Source organism: Muscardinus avellanarius (genome assembly GCF_963383645.1).
Source record: "Muscardinus avellanarius genome assembly, chromosome: 8".
Lineage (NCBI taxonomy): Eukaryota > Metazoa > Chordata > Mammalia > Rodentia > Gliridae > Muscardinus > Muscardinus avellanarius.
Window position 1 is genome coordinate 72,208,036 of NC_137794.1, and position 12,639 is coordinate 72,220,674.

The 12,639-nt window shown below is 36.0% G+C and overlaps 1 protein-coding gene across 2 annotated transcripts in view; it reads right to left on the reverse strand.

Moving 5' to 3' along the window:
* Window positions 1–12,639, reverse strand: part of CEP85L (centrosomal protein 85L) — a gene marked incomplete at both ends in the record, with an annotated part of 152,570 nt that overhangs the window by 110,071 nt on the left and 29,860 nt on the right. For both annotated transcript variants that reach the window (XM_080700794.1, XM_080700795.1), the window contains one exon: window positions 2,583–3,370. In XM_080700794.1, the coding sequence (XP_080556920.1) occupies window positions 2,583–3,370 (788 nt within the window). The remainder of the gene's footprint in view (window positions 1–2,582; window positions 3,371–12,639) is intronic.

A 12,639-nucleotide genomic window follows, 5' to 3' on the forward strand; every position in this document is an offset into this window, starting at 1 on the left:
CTCTGTGATGTTATTATATCATGACTTTCAGGCAAATTCCTTTTCTTAGTTGTAACAGCATTATTGTTGTTTCTCATGATGGAAATTTAGGAATTGTGCTTTTAAAACATCACCATTTATCAGATGGTCTTATTCTTATTTTCATTTCTTTATGTAAAAGAAAAAAACAAAACGAAAGTCCATGCTTCAAAAGAACCTTTTTAAGAACCAATCACAAGGAGACTTTCTAAAATAAGGAGAACACTTAGAAGATCCTTAGGAAAATAATACAACTTCTCTTCTGCGGTAGTCCAAGAAGGAAATTAGAAGGGAAGCACACATTTAAAAATTATAAATCAAGAGCTAGAGGTTTAGCACAGGGGCGGACAGCTTGCCTAACATGCACAGGCCCTGGGTTCAATCAATAGCACTACAAAAAGAAATTTCAACTGAAGTATATAGTTTTCTTTACTTGGCTTCACCTTTTCACTCTCAAATTTATATACCCTGTATGAAGAAACCAGCCCACGTAAGGCTAATCAAGAAATAGCACTTTTTTAAGCTGGGTGTGGTAGCTCACACCTGTAATCCCAATGCTTGGGAGGCTAAGACAGGAAAATCACAAGTTTGCAGCCAGCCTCAGCATTAGCAAGGCCCTCCATAACTTAGTAAGACTCTGTTTCAAAATAAATAATAAAACATAAGGCTAGGGGGGTGTAGCTCAGAAGTAAATGCCCTTGGATCCAATCCCCAGGAAGGAGGTAAAGAACAATTTTTAGAGCACACACATCTCTAAAATTGGGTTTCTCCCTTCACTATATACTAGAAAAATTTAAAAATATTTTATATACAATGCATTGCTTGAAGATCAAGAAATATTTGCTTAAAACAGAGGTTCATCAAGACAATGAGAGCTGGGCGTGGTGGCCCATGCTTGTAATCCCCGCCCTTGGGAGGCAGAGACAGGAGGATCGCGCAGGTTCGAAGCCAGCGAGTGCTGGCTTAAGAGACCCTGTTTCCAAATAAAAAATTATAAAAATAGGTCTGGGAGTGTAGCCCGGAGGTAGAATGGTTTCCAGAAACCCCAGGACCACCAAAAAAAAAAAAAAAAAAAGAAAGAAAGAAAGAAAGAAAGAAAGAAAGAAAGAAAGAAAGAAAGAGTAAATTAGTAATAATTCACTTAAATAAGACCAATTTTCTCAGCTACCTTTCTATCAGCCCTACTTCAGTCTGGAGTAGTATATTCAGCTCCCTTCAACTGCTCCAATTCTGTATAAAGACACCAGGTGGAGAAATAGCTGCCTGATCCCTGTTCTATAATCATAATATGTGAGAACTAAAATGTGATAGCACTTGAAAAATTGGGCTTTCTCTCAATCATTTGAATTGATAAATCACAAATCTAGTTAAGTCATCTTTTGTTATTCAAAAATCTCAATGATGCTTCTATTTGGCATATGGTTTAAATATACAAAAAGATTTTAAGAACCGTGTCCAAAATAAGAGTAAGAAGGCACATTAGATGGCTTAAGAGTTCTCCCGTTAATGTAGCATGTTAGCTTGTGTGCTTACTTGGGGGCTATAATCAGATATATCAGGGTCTCAGATACAGGATCTCATTATCCTTCCATAGACCATATTCCTTTATTTCCTATTTTTATTATTAGCAGTAAGGTATAGTAATTTAGAATTTTTACTATAAAAATTCTATAGTAAATTTTTAAAGTAAAAATGTTATTAAAATTTTATTAAAATTTTAATAAAATTTTTATTTAAAAAATTAAAATTTTATTTAAAAATTTTATAGTAAAAATTCTAAATTACCGGGAGAATTTTGAAAATTTTGGTAGAATTAATGTTTCAGAAAAGGTAATGAAAAATAGATTACAATATTTATGTCAGAAAAATTAGTTTCCAGTTAACATGAACAGTAGAAAATTATAGTGAACTAGAACCATTTCCTTACTAAGAAATTTACACAGTTATGTGTTCAATTTCCTAAACCCATTAGGGGCTATACACTATTTTCCCTTATCTATTGCATTATCATGAAAGGCTTTCTCTAATTTGGCTAACAAATCCAACACTCAGTTTAATTTTCAAAAAGTAAAGTACATCTGATTTTTAAAACTAAATATACTTCAACTATAAACAAAATTTTACCAAAGATTTTTGTTTCCCCTTCTAATTTTATAAATGAAAAACTATGGACCAGAGAAATAAAACAATAGGATAACAATCATCCAGGTATTATATCTAAAGAAAACCAACAAATCCAAGACTTAGTATCCCCCATCAATTTTCTCCCTATGACACATGACCGGTTCTTTGTTTATTTTTTTAGACTAAATTTGTTTTGTTTACTTTTATGCCCATTTAACAAAGGAGAAAGACCAAGTTACATACAAGTTTTATGTTTTTCATGTAAATCTCAAATGCTAAGTTTTGCCTATAAACACAAAACTTTTCATGTTTATAACATTTATGTTTATTAACTTACAGGAGAGAGGAAAAGCAAAACCCTGTTGTGGACACTGTTAAACAAAAGTGTGCTACTACACTCAGCCACTGGAGGGAAGCAAACACTAGGTTTTCAGACTTACTTGCATTGGTGTTTCACTTCCTGGTCGAAATTCTTCAATTTGATGCTGTTGCCAAGGAGCTAAACTGTAAGAGTCCTCTGCAGTCCTACCTTCTAAAGGATTTGTGCGTAACTGCTCTGTGAGCCACATCTGAGTTCTTACAGAAGGCTGAATGGGAACACCACCTACTGCCTGTTGACCAAGCATTAAATATTTTGAAGATTCAAAAGCCTCTGAGCTCCTCATAATGGGCTTGCTCTCAGGTAAGGCACTGTAAGTCATGTCTAAGGTCTGTCTCCTTAGAGTAGAGGAAGAGGGTCTAAAGTCATCTTTGCTACAGCTCTCAAATTTATACTTGCAGTCCAGAGTTGAAGACCGTTTTTTATTTATTTCCTTGTCCTCTAGCTTAAGCATCTCCATACTATCATGTAAGCAGCTAGGCCCAATAGTCCTTAATTGTGATGTTAAAGTCTTGCCCCTCCCTGACTTTTCCAGACTGTTCCTCAACTCTTCTGTGTGTACAGGGCCACCTTGGTTGCAGTTATCTGGCACAGAGAGTTTGGACAGTGATGACCATTTCCGCAGGGGCCGGAAGTCCTTCATGTCTAGAGAAGAGTCCAGCTCCCCTCTATTGTGGTCTCCCAAAGTTTGCATGAGGTTTGTACTCCATTTTGAGCCATCTGACATTAATGATTCTCTGTGTTTGGAAATTGAAGCACTGGAGTTAGATGGCATCACATGGGCAGTGGGAAGAGTAACCAAAGATCGACTGGGCTTAAAAGATAACACGCCACTTGAAGTTGAATGATCTGGAAAGAGAAAAAATGCCAAGTTAGTTACAATTAACAGATAAAAGAGAATGAGGTGAAATGCAAAATGCCATCAAAAAAGAAAGTCGACATGGTTTCCCAGCATGTGTTTTTCAGAGGTACTTCCTCAAAATGAGGGAATTAGTGTTACTATGATTCAAATAATAAGTGAAACATTTTCTAAATGTATTTGCATAATAAGATATAAGTAAAAATAAAAAATGATTAGAAAACATGTCTATATTCAACCTATTTAATCAAAGCACTGTACCCTTAAAGAAAAAAGTAAATCTCCTTAATGAGAAGTCTTACTCCTAATTCAGCACCGAAGTCCTAGAACAACAGGGCTGAGAAACAGCTCAATTGTGAAGCATTTGCCTAGCATGCAAGAGGCCCTGGGTTCAATCCCAGGACCACAAAATATTGTGATGTCTCAAAATACAATTCTATCTAAAAATGATTTTTCATTTTTTTCTAAACTGTGGCAGTCTATATCAAATCTGAACATTTGAGCACCTCAAGAAACTCTAATTCAAATCAGAAACATGAATAAAAGGAACAACTGCAATAACACAAAATAATTGGAAAGAGTTTTAGGAATATGTTTGCAGAGATGGAGTAGTCCCTAGGCTTCCAATCTCACTAAATGGTATCATCAATGATACATATCCAAAGCTAGAATCTTGGAGTCTATTTCAATTCCTATCTTTCCCTTTATGCTCACTAAATCCCCAAGTTGTAAATTTTTACTGCTTCCAAAATGTCTGAATATCCATTGCTTTAGATTAGGCCCCGACATCATACTATTCTACACACACTAAGGGGTTTTTTTTGTTGTTTTTCTTCTTGTTTTTGCTTTATTTTGGTACTGGGGATGAAACCTGGGGGCATTCTACCTCTGACCAACACCTCCAGCCCTATTTTTTTTTTATTCTTTATTTTGAAACAGGGTCTCACTGAGTTGCAATGGCCCTCACAAAGTAGCTGAGGCTGTCCTTGAACTGAAATCCTCCTATCTCAGCCTCCCAGTGCTGGGATTATAAGCGTGTGCCACCATGCCTGGCTCACACTAAGTTGTAATAGGATAAGACCAAAAATAATACAAGAGCCTCTACACTCAATGAATTTATCATCAAGTACCATATTATATCATTGTACATTCCAAATTAAAATTGAAGATCATAAAGTTGTTTTCAACAGATACCTAGAAAGCAATATGAACTCATGGGAGGTTTGAGGTAAATGGTAAAAGGCAACTTCTTTATCTCTCCGTATTTTTTACTCTTATACCAGAATACATTTAAATATTTGTCATGTGCTCAGATATATTTTAAAGAAATAACATGAAGTATTGATAATGTCATAAGAAAATTCAGATGAAGATGAGCCAAGCAGACTAACATAAAATTCCAGTTGATCTTTGGACAAAAATTATTCACTTATAGATGAAAAGGAGGAAATATTGCAGATGGAGCATTATGAGCCAAAGTATCATAATGAACATTTATCATATGCAAGCAGGCCTATCCGATTCTGCAGAGCCTTTGCATATTGAAGAATTCTCACATTATGAGTCCTAAGTCCCAAAATAAATTTCAGACCCCAATTTCCCAACATACAATATTAAGTTATAATGATGTCCTTTTCTTATATTCTGCCTTTATAAGGTTAAATCTATCTAAAACCATTAGCTTTTCTGTGCTGCCTGTGAATGCAACAAACCTCGCTCTCTGTTTTGAAAAGGACTGCCCTGTGCTCACTTCAGATTTCATTACTTTAACTTTGATGTGGGCTAGAAACCATCATAATTTTTGACTTGAGGTTTTAGGCTCTAATTAGTAGTTTAAAGCACATTGGGAACTGCATTACATCTACCACCTGTAATTAATTATGTTTTCTTAAGACAAAATATTTCAGAAGTGTTACAATAGTTAAAATTAATATTTTCTGGACTCATCTTTGTATATGTCTCTTTTCCCCATACGTTCATGCTGTCAAACACTTAATTCCTTGTTCATTTATTCATGTGTTGTGTGTGTGCATGTGTATGTATGTGCATATGTGGGAGCAGACCAAGCTTTGGCCCTCAGTTTTGAAAGTAATGAATTCTGAATGACAAAGTAAATCAGAATTTACCCAAGAATTGAGATACTGGTCATGGTTGAACTTGGGAAGACTCAGAACTGGAATATGACCTAGATGAATAACGTTACAGTGAATGGAATAACAGAATCACTCATTTAAAAGTGGTATTCCAGGTAGATTTTGTATGTTTGAGAATTTCTAATAAGGGATTTCCAAGGAATAAGTTGTTGATACAGGAAAACCATCTTTAAAGATTGGGGGCAAAATAGACTTTAGCTAAGCAAAATCAGAATTTACTATAAACAGACTCAGTAAATAACTACTAAAGTTTCTTCAGTCTTTCTAAAATAACAAGAATGGCAATGACTGGATAAAAAAAAAAAGAATTAGTGGATAATAAAAAAGAAAGGCAAAATATTTGGCAGAATAGAAATGCAGAATATAAAGTATACAATGTGATGATTTAAAACTGCATCAAAATATAACAATCGGAGTACATAAAAATCCACTGAAAATACAAGTGTTGCCCAGATATTTTTTAATCTAGTTAATAACATTTATAAAAGGCATACCTAAAGCTAAACATGGTGCATGCCTATAATCCAGTAATTGAAAGGCTGAGTCAGGAAGATCACAAGTTCAAAGCCAGCCTCAGAAATTAGTGAGGCTATCAACAACTTAGTGAGACTCTGGTTTAAAATAAAAAATAAGCTGGGCGTGGTGGCACACGCTTGTAATCCCCATACTTGGGAGGCAGAGACAGGAGGATCACGTTGGTTCGAAGCCAGCCTGGCTGGCTTAAGAGACCCTGTTTCCAAATAAAAATATAAAATGGGTCTGGGAGTGTAGCCCGGAGGTAGAAGGGCTTCCAGGAACCCCAGTACCACCAAAAAAATAAAAATAAAAATAAAAAATAGGTCTGAAGCGGTATCTTGGAGGTAGAACACCTCTGGGTTCAATCCCCAGTACCCCAAAAGAGGGGGAGAGAGACAGACAGACAGACAGACAGACAGAGTGAGATAGAGACACACATATACCTGAAATATTAAGTCCTGTTTAGGTATTATGGTATCCGCAGAGTTTGAAGAGAATTACAAAAAAGAATCATGAAAAAAATAACAAACAAGAACATTAAGATAACGCTCCCCAGGTAACAGTATCATGAAAGCATGCTTTCCCGTTTACTTTTATTCTTTATAACTTAACAATAGTAAGGACCTATCCTTTTCGCAACTATACATGACAGCAACAGTATGTGAAAATTTTAGTTCTCATTCTATCTAATCATAATTTTTCAACAGCCTTGTATTTTTACTTTACATTTCCTCATTTATATCTTAGCAAGCCACTTCAAATCCTACCAAGAAAATATACACACAAAATACTTAAAATAATTATATCTTGGGCTGATTTTCTTCCCCTAGTACTGGAGATTAAATCCAGGGGCTGTGTGATGAAAAACACTCTGAGGGCAGAGCTCCCTAGGGTTCATTACATGTCTCTAAAATCAACTCACTTCAGCTCACCTTGGCCAGGTATAGGCATTCATACTCTGACAGACCATAAAGTAATATGACAGAAAGTAAAAATGAAAGTTAAAAAAAATCCATAGACAAAAATATACCTCCAACTTTTCTACAAAATTACTAGACCTGTAACAATATTATACATCCTGTTTAAGAATTTAAAATTCAAATATTTTGGCCAGGCATAGTGGCACATGATTAAAATCCAGCACTTGGGAGGCTGAGACAGGAGGATCACACAGGTTCACAGCCAGCCTTAGGTACTTAGTGAGGCTCTCAGCAACTTAGTGAGACCCTGTGGGCTGGGAGTATAGCCTGGAGGTAGAAACGCCCCTGGGTTCCACTCCCAATATCACACATACACACAAAAATTCAAATATTTCAATTTCAGCAAAAACGTAAAAGAAATAAACATAAGGAACAAAAGAATGCAAGTCATAACTGTTCTAAATATTGCCTTGAAAATAATTTTGATTTCACAAGCAAAATAAAATTTTGTATATAAACTCTGACCTACAACCATATGCAAATAAAGAACTCAAGTCCACAGAGGTTTAAATTTCTTGACCAAGCACAGAACTCAAAATAGAATCCTGATATTCCATTTCTCAGTCTAGTGTTACCTATCTACTGTCCTACACTATATTTCTTAAGGCTCTTTCCTTCTAGGTTCTCCCTGCCAAGTAGAGGCATTTAACACAGTGGACTTAAGAGAATCTCAACTCCATCACTTGAATAACTATATAACCCTGAATACATCCCCCAAGTCTTATTTTACCAATTAAAAAAATTGTATTTTAAGATTCTATAATTAAACATTTTAATAATTGCAAAAATTAATGGTAGATATTTTTATTATTGGTAAAAGTCATGTTAAAGCTGGGTATAGTGGCACATGCTTATAATCCCAGTTCTTGGAAGGCTGAGACAGGAGGATCACACAGGTTCAAAGCCAGCCTCAGCTTAGTGAGGCTCTCAGCAACTTAGTGAGACTCTGTTTCCAAATAAAGTATAAAATAGGTCTGGGAGTATAGCCCATATGTAGAAAAGCCTCTGCGTTCCACCCCTAGTACCACACACACACACACACACACACACACACACACACACACACACAGTCTTATTAAGCCAACTGAATATGACTTTTAAATATCATACTGGATTAGTTAATCCACTATGAGCTCATGTTACTGGATTATCGAAAAGTCCTGAAAGTTCGAAAGTTTCAAACACATAATATTATTTGCCAATGAGCTAATAAAACAATCCTGATAGGTTAGAGAATGTTCTAAATATCATTCACCTCATTTCTTTTTCCTTTTTTTTTTTTTTTTTGGTGGTACTAGGGATGGAACCCAGGGGCCTTCTACCTCCGGGCTACACTCCCAGGCCTATTTTATATTTTATTGGGAAACAGGGTCTCTTAAGCCAGCTGAGGCTGGCTTCAAACCTGGGCGATCCTCCTGTCTTGGCCTCCCAAGCGCAGGGAGTACAAGTGTGCGCCACCACGCCTGGCTCATTCACCTCATTTCTAAAGTGCAATATAATTGTACCTAACAAGCAATTTTTTTAATTAAATGAAGCAATTATGTAAACCTTATACTGTTTTGCACAAAGTAAATGCTCAGCATTATCATAATCAAAACTTTAAAGAGTATGCTTTCAATTTGCTTAAAAATATTACCAAGGATGCTAGGGAGTAGAGAATAGCTAGAAGAGTGTCATGTTATAAACTAATAAATTTGGTGATGTGTACATAGGAATTCAACATTTTGCTTTCTTTCTATTGTGGTATATTTAAGCTTTTATCAAAAAAGAGAAAATATGAGTAAGAAGATATTTTACATTAAGATAAGGTGTTTAAAAGGAACCATTTAACAAAGTAAACTAATGAAACTTAATCCCTATAATAAAACATAAAAGCAAAGAAAAGAAAGAGCCACTGGAAAATTTTTATAAAGTCCTCTAAGAGCCAAGCATGGTGTTAAGGGATAATGAATGGCTAAATACTTGGGAGGCTGAGACAGGAGAATCACAAGTTTAAGGACAGCCTCAGCAAACAGTAGTATTTTTTTCAGCAACTTAGGGAGATCCTGTTTTAAAACAAAAAGCACTGGGGAGCCAGGCATGGTGGCCCACATCTGTAATCCCAGTACTTGGGAGGCTGAGACAGGAGGATCACAGTTCACAGCCATCCTCAGCTACTTAGTGAGACCCTGCAGATAGGGCTGCAGATGTAGCTTGGGGATAGAATGCCCCTGGGTTCAATCCCCAGTACCACAAAACAAAACAAAAGGGGATGGGGATATAACTCAGAGACAGATGCACCTAGGTGTGATCTCCAATACTACAAGAAGGGTGGGGTGGGAGGATGATGGATAAAGGAATAGGATTTTTAGAAAGTTAGTGAAAGTAAATGAAATAGAGGCGATAGATGTACAATTTTGTAAATATACTAAAAGCCATTTAACTGTGTGCTTTAAAGGAGTAGTATGGTTGGTGTGTGAATTATATCTCAATAAAGCTGTTTTTTTAAAAAGAATAAAGGTTGTTATCTCCTTATTATCTCCCGAATCCTCTATTCTTCTCTTTTCCTATCTCTTTTTATGAACAAGTCACCATCAGCTCCTTCTGTAACTAGAAGGGGTCTCCTGGCATCCACTTCTGCTTTCTTATGACTCATCTTCAACATTTCAACCACATGCTCTCCTTAGTTCCATGCTCTGACGAAGCTGACCTCTTTGCCTAGAGTGCTCTCCTCCCTGAAACTGTCCTGCTAATCTCTATTCACCTCTTCAGGCCTCAGCTTAAACATCATCTCTGCCCGACACCTTCCCCTAATCCACGAGACCTATTACCTATCCCCATCATACAATGTACTTCGCCTACAACACCATTCATATTTTATAATACTTCCTTACTTACTAGATTTTATGTATATGATGATTACAGGAAATGACTAATTCCTAACCCATAGCACAGTATTTAACACAAAGTATATATTCAATAAATATTATCTAAATGAAAAACTGAACAAGTCCTTACCTTGTAAGGCCTCAGATTTTTCAAAAGACAATGTACCAAATTACTTGTTTCTTCCTGATATACATCCACAGGATGAGCTCAAAATATTCAATAGCCCTATCGTTTCTTAAAAACAACTAGTAGATAGGATTAAACTAAAGTTCATTTTATTGTCCCATCCTATTTATTTATTTATTTATTTATTTATTTATTTTTGGTGGTACTGGGGTTCCTGGAAGCCCTGCTACCTCCGGGATACACTCCCACGAGCTACACTCCCAGACCTATTTTTTAACTTTTTTATGTGGAAACAGGGTCTCTTAAGCCAGCGAGGCTAGCTCCAAACCAGCGTGATCCTCCTGTCTCCGCCTCCTAAGTGCTGGGATTACAAGCGTGCACCACCATGCCCTGCTTGTCCCATCCTATTTTAAATGAGTTTAATAAAATTAAACACCTAATGGGAAAATTCTAGTAGAAATTAGTGACATTACTTGCTTTTTCTCATTCCCCACCTAAGCAAATGATCTCTGAAATTTCATGAGTTCACCAATGAAAAAAAATCTACCATAGCCCAAACCATCCCACCCTATCATATCCACTATAACCTGCTTTCACTTTGCCAAAGGAGAAACCCACTGCAGTGAAGTCTTACCACTATCAAAATTATAAAAGACAGGTGTTCATGGTATTCCAGCACTGACAGTAAAATATAATTTATCAAGACTGCCTTTGATACAAATTTCTATCATTGATTAAATAGCAACTGGGATGACAGGAGCTATTTTGAAAATAAATAACAATAATAAGAGTTGAAGGCAGCTAACTAAAATATTCTATAGATAAGACCTAAAACAAACTCAAATTTTAATTGTTAATACTTGAGCAAAATTCATATATAACTTAGAAATTAATATAATTGTATGTCATGACAATTCTCAGCCAAGTGTTGTCATGACAATTCTCGGTTAAGTGTTTTAATACAACAGAGGTAAGTACTTTTCATGTTATTCTATAATATATGGAATTCAATAAGCTTAGATTTACTTAATTTTATAAATAAATCCTTTATAGACCTATGATTAAGGGCTAACACAATTTTTACAATCAAATATCAGACTATAGCTGGATATGGTAGTGCAGGCTTGTAATCCCAGCATTTGGGAGGCTGAGACCGGAGGATAGTGGTTCATAGATAATCTCAGCAACTTAGGCCCTCCACAACTTAGTGAGACCCTGTTTTAAAATAAAGAATAAAAAATAGGGCAGGGGATGTAGCTCAGAGGTCAAATACCCTGGGTTTCATCCCCAAAACTGCAAAAAAAAAAAAAAATCAAAATATATAAAGCACATCCATATGATACTGGTATAAAATAATCATTTTTATTTTGTTTTGTAGTACTGGAGATTGAATCCAGGGGCACTCTATCTCCAAGATATACCCCCAGGCCTATTTTTTATTCTTTTATTTTGAAACAGGGTCTCACTAAATTGCAGAGGGCCTCACAAAGTAGCTGAGGGTGGCTGTGAACCTGCAATCCTCAATCCTCTTGTCTCAGCCTCCCAAGTACTGGGATTACAAGCTTGTGCCACCATGCCCAAAGATACAAAATAACATTTAAATGTGTGCTTTAAAGCTCACAGTGTGAGCCGGGTGTGGTGGTGCATGTTTGTAATCCCCACACTTGGGACAGGAGCCAGCCGCACTGGCTTAAGAGACCCTGTTTCCAAATTTAAAAAGTATAAAATAGGTCTGGGAGTGTAGCCCGGAGGTAGAAGGGTTTCCAGGAACCCCAGTACCACCACCACCCAAAAAAAGCTCACAGTGTGTTACAAACAGCAATCTATTAGTTATGCCCTGTTATAAGGTTATTCTCAATATCTAGCATTTCTCCACATTTCCCTGGGCCCTTTACATTAAACAGGTTTGTCATGATGCAAACCCAACAATGAAAAAGTCCATAAACAAGAGGATTCCAGACTTGGTGAGCACACTTGTCATAGAATAAAGAGGTTTAGGAACACAGGAATAGCTCTCATACAGTGGAAATTGTGAAAAGACAAAAATTGAAGAAGGAATACACAGACTACTAAGAATCAAGTGTTAACATAAACACAGGAGTCTTTCATTCTATATAAACACATCTTTGCCATGCCTGCTAAAACTCTTTGAATTCCTATATTTAATTAACATTTTAACATAACTGATTTTTGAAAACAGCAGTATCATTCACCTTCCTCAATATAATCAATATCATTTATCACTCAAACCATAATTCTGTTTTATTTTATATGTAAGTTTCATCTCTAATTTGTCAGTCTTGTAGAGTCCTACTACTCTTCAAAATTTATCTGTGTCTCACATCTTTATGACTTTATTTGTAAATAAGATATTTGCTGATATAATCCAAGTCAGGATGAAGTCATACTGGCTTAAAGTGGGACTGAAATCCAATGCCCGATATACTTACAAGGAGATAGAAAGACATTTTAAGACAGAAGAATTCCATTTGAAGGAGACAAATATTAGAATTGTGCTTTCATAAGCCAAGCATATCATGAATTAGTAGTAACCATCAGAAGCTAAATAAGCCCATGCCTTTTTCCTAAAGCCTTCACAGACAGTGTGGACCTGAC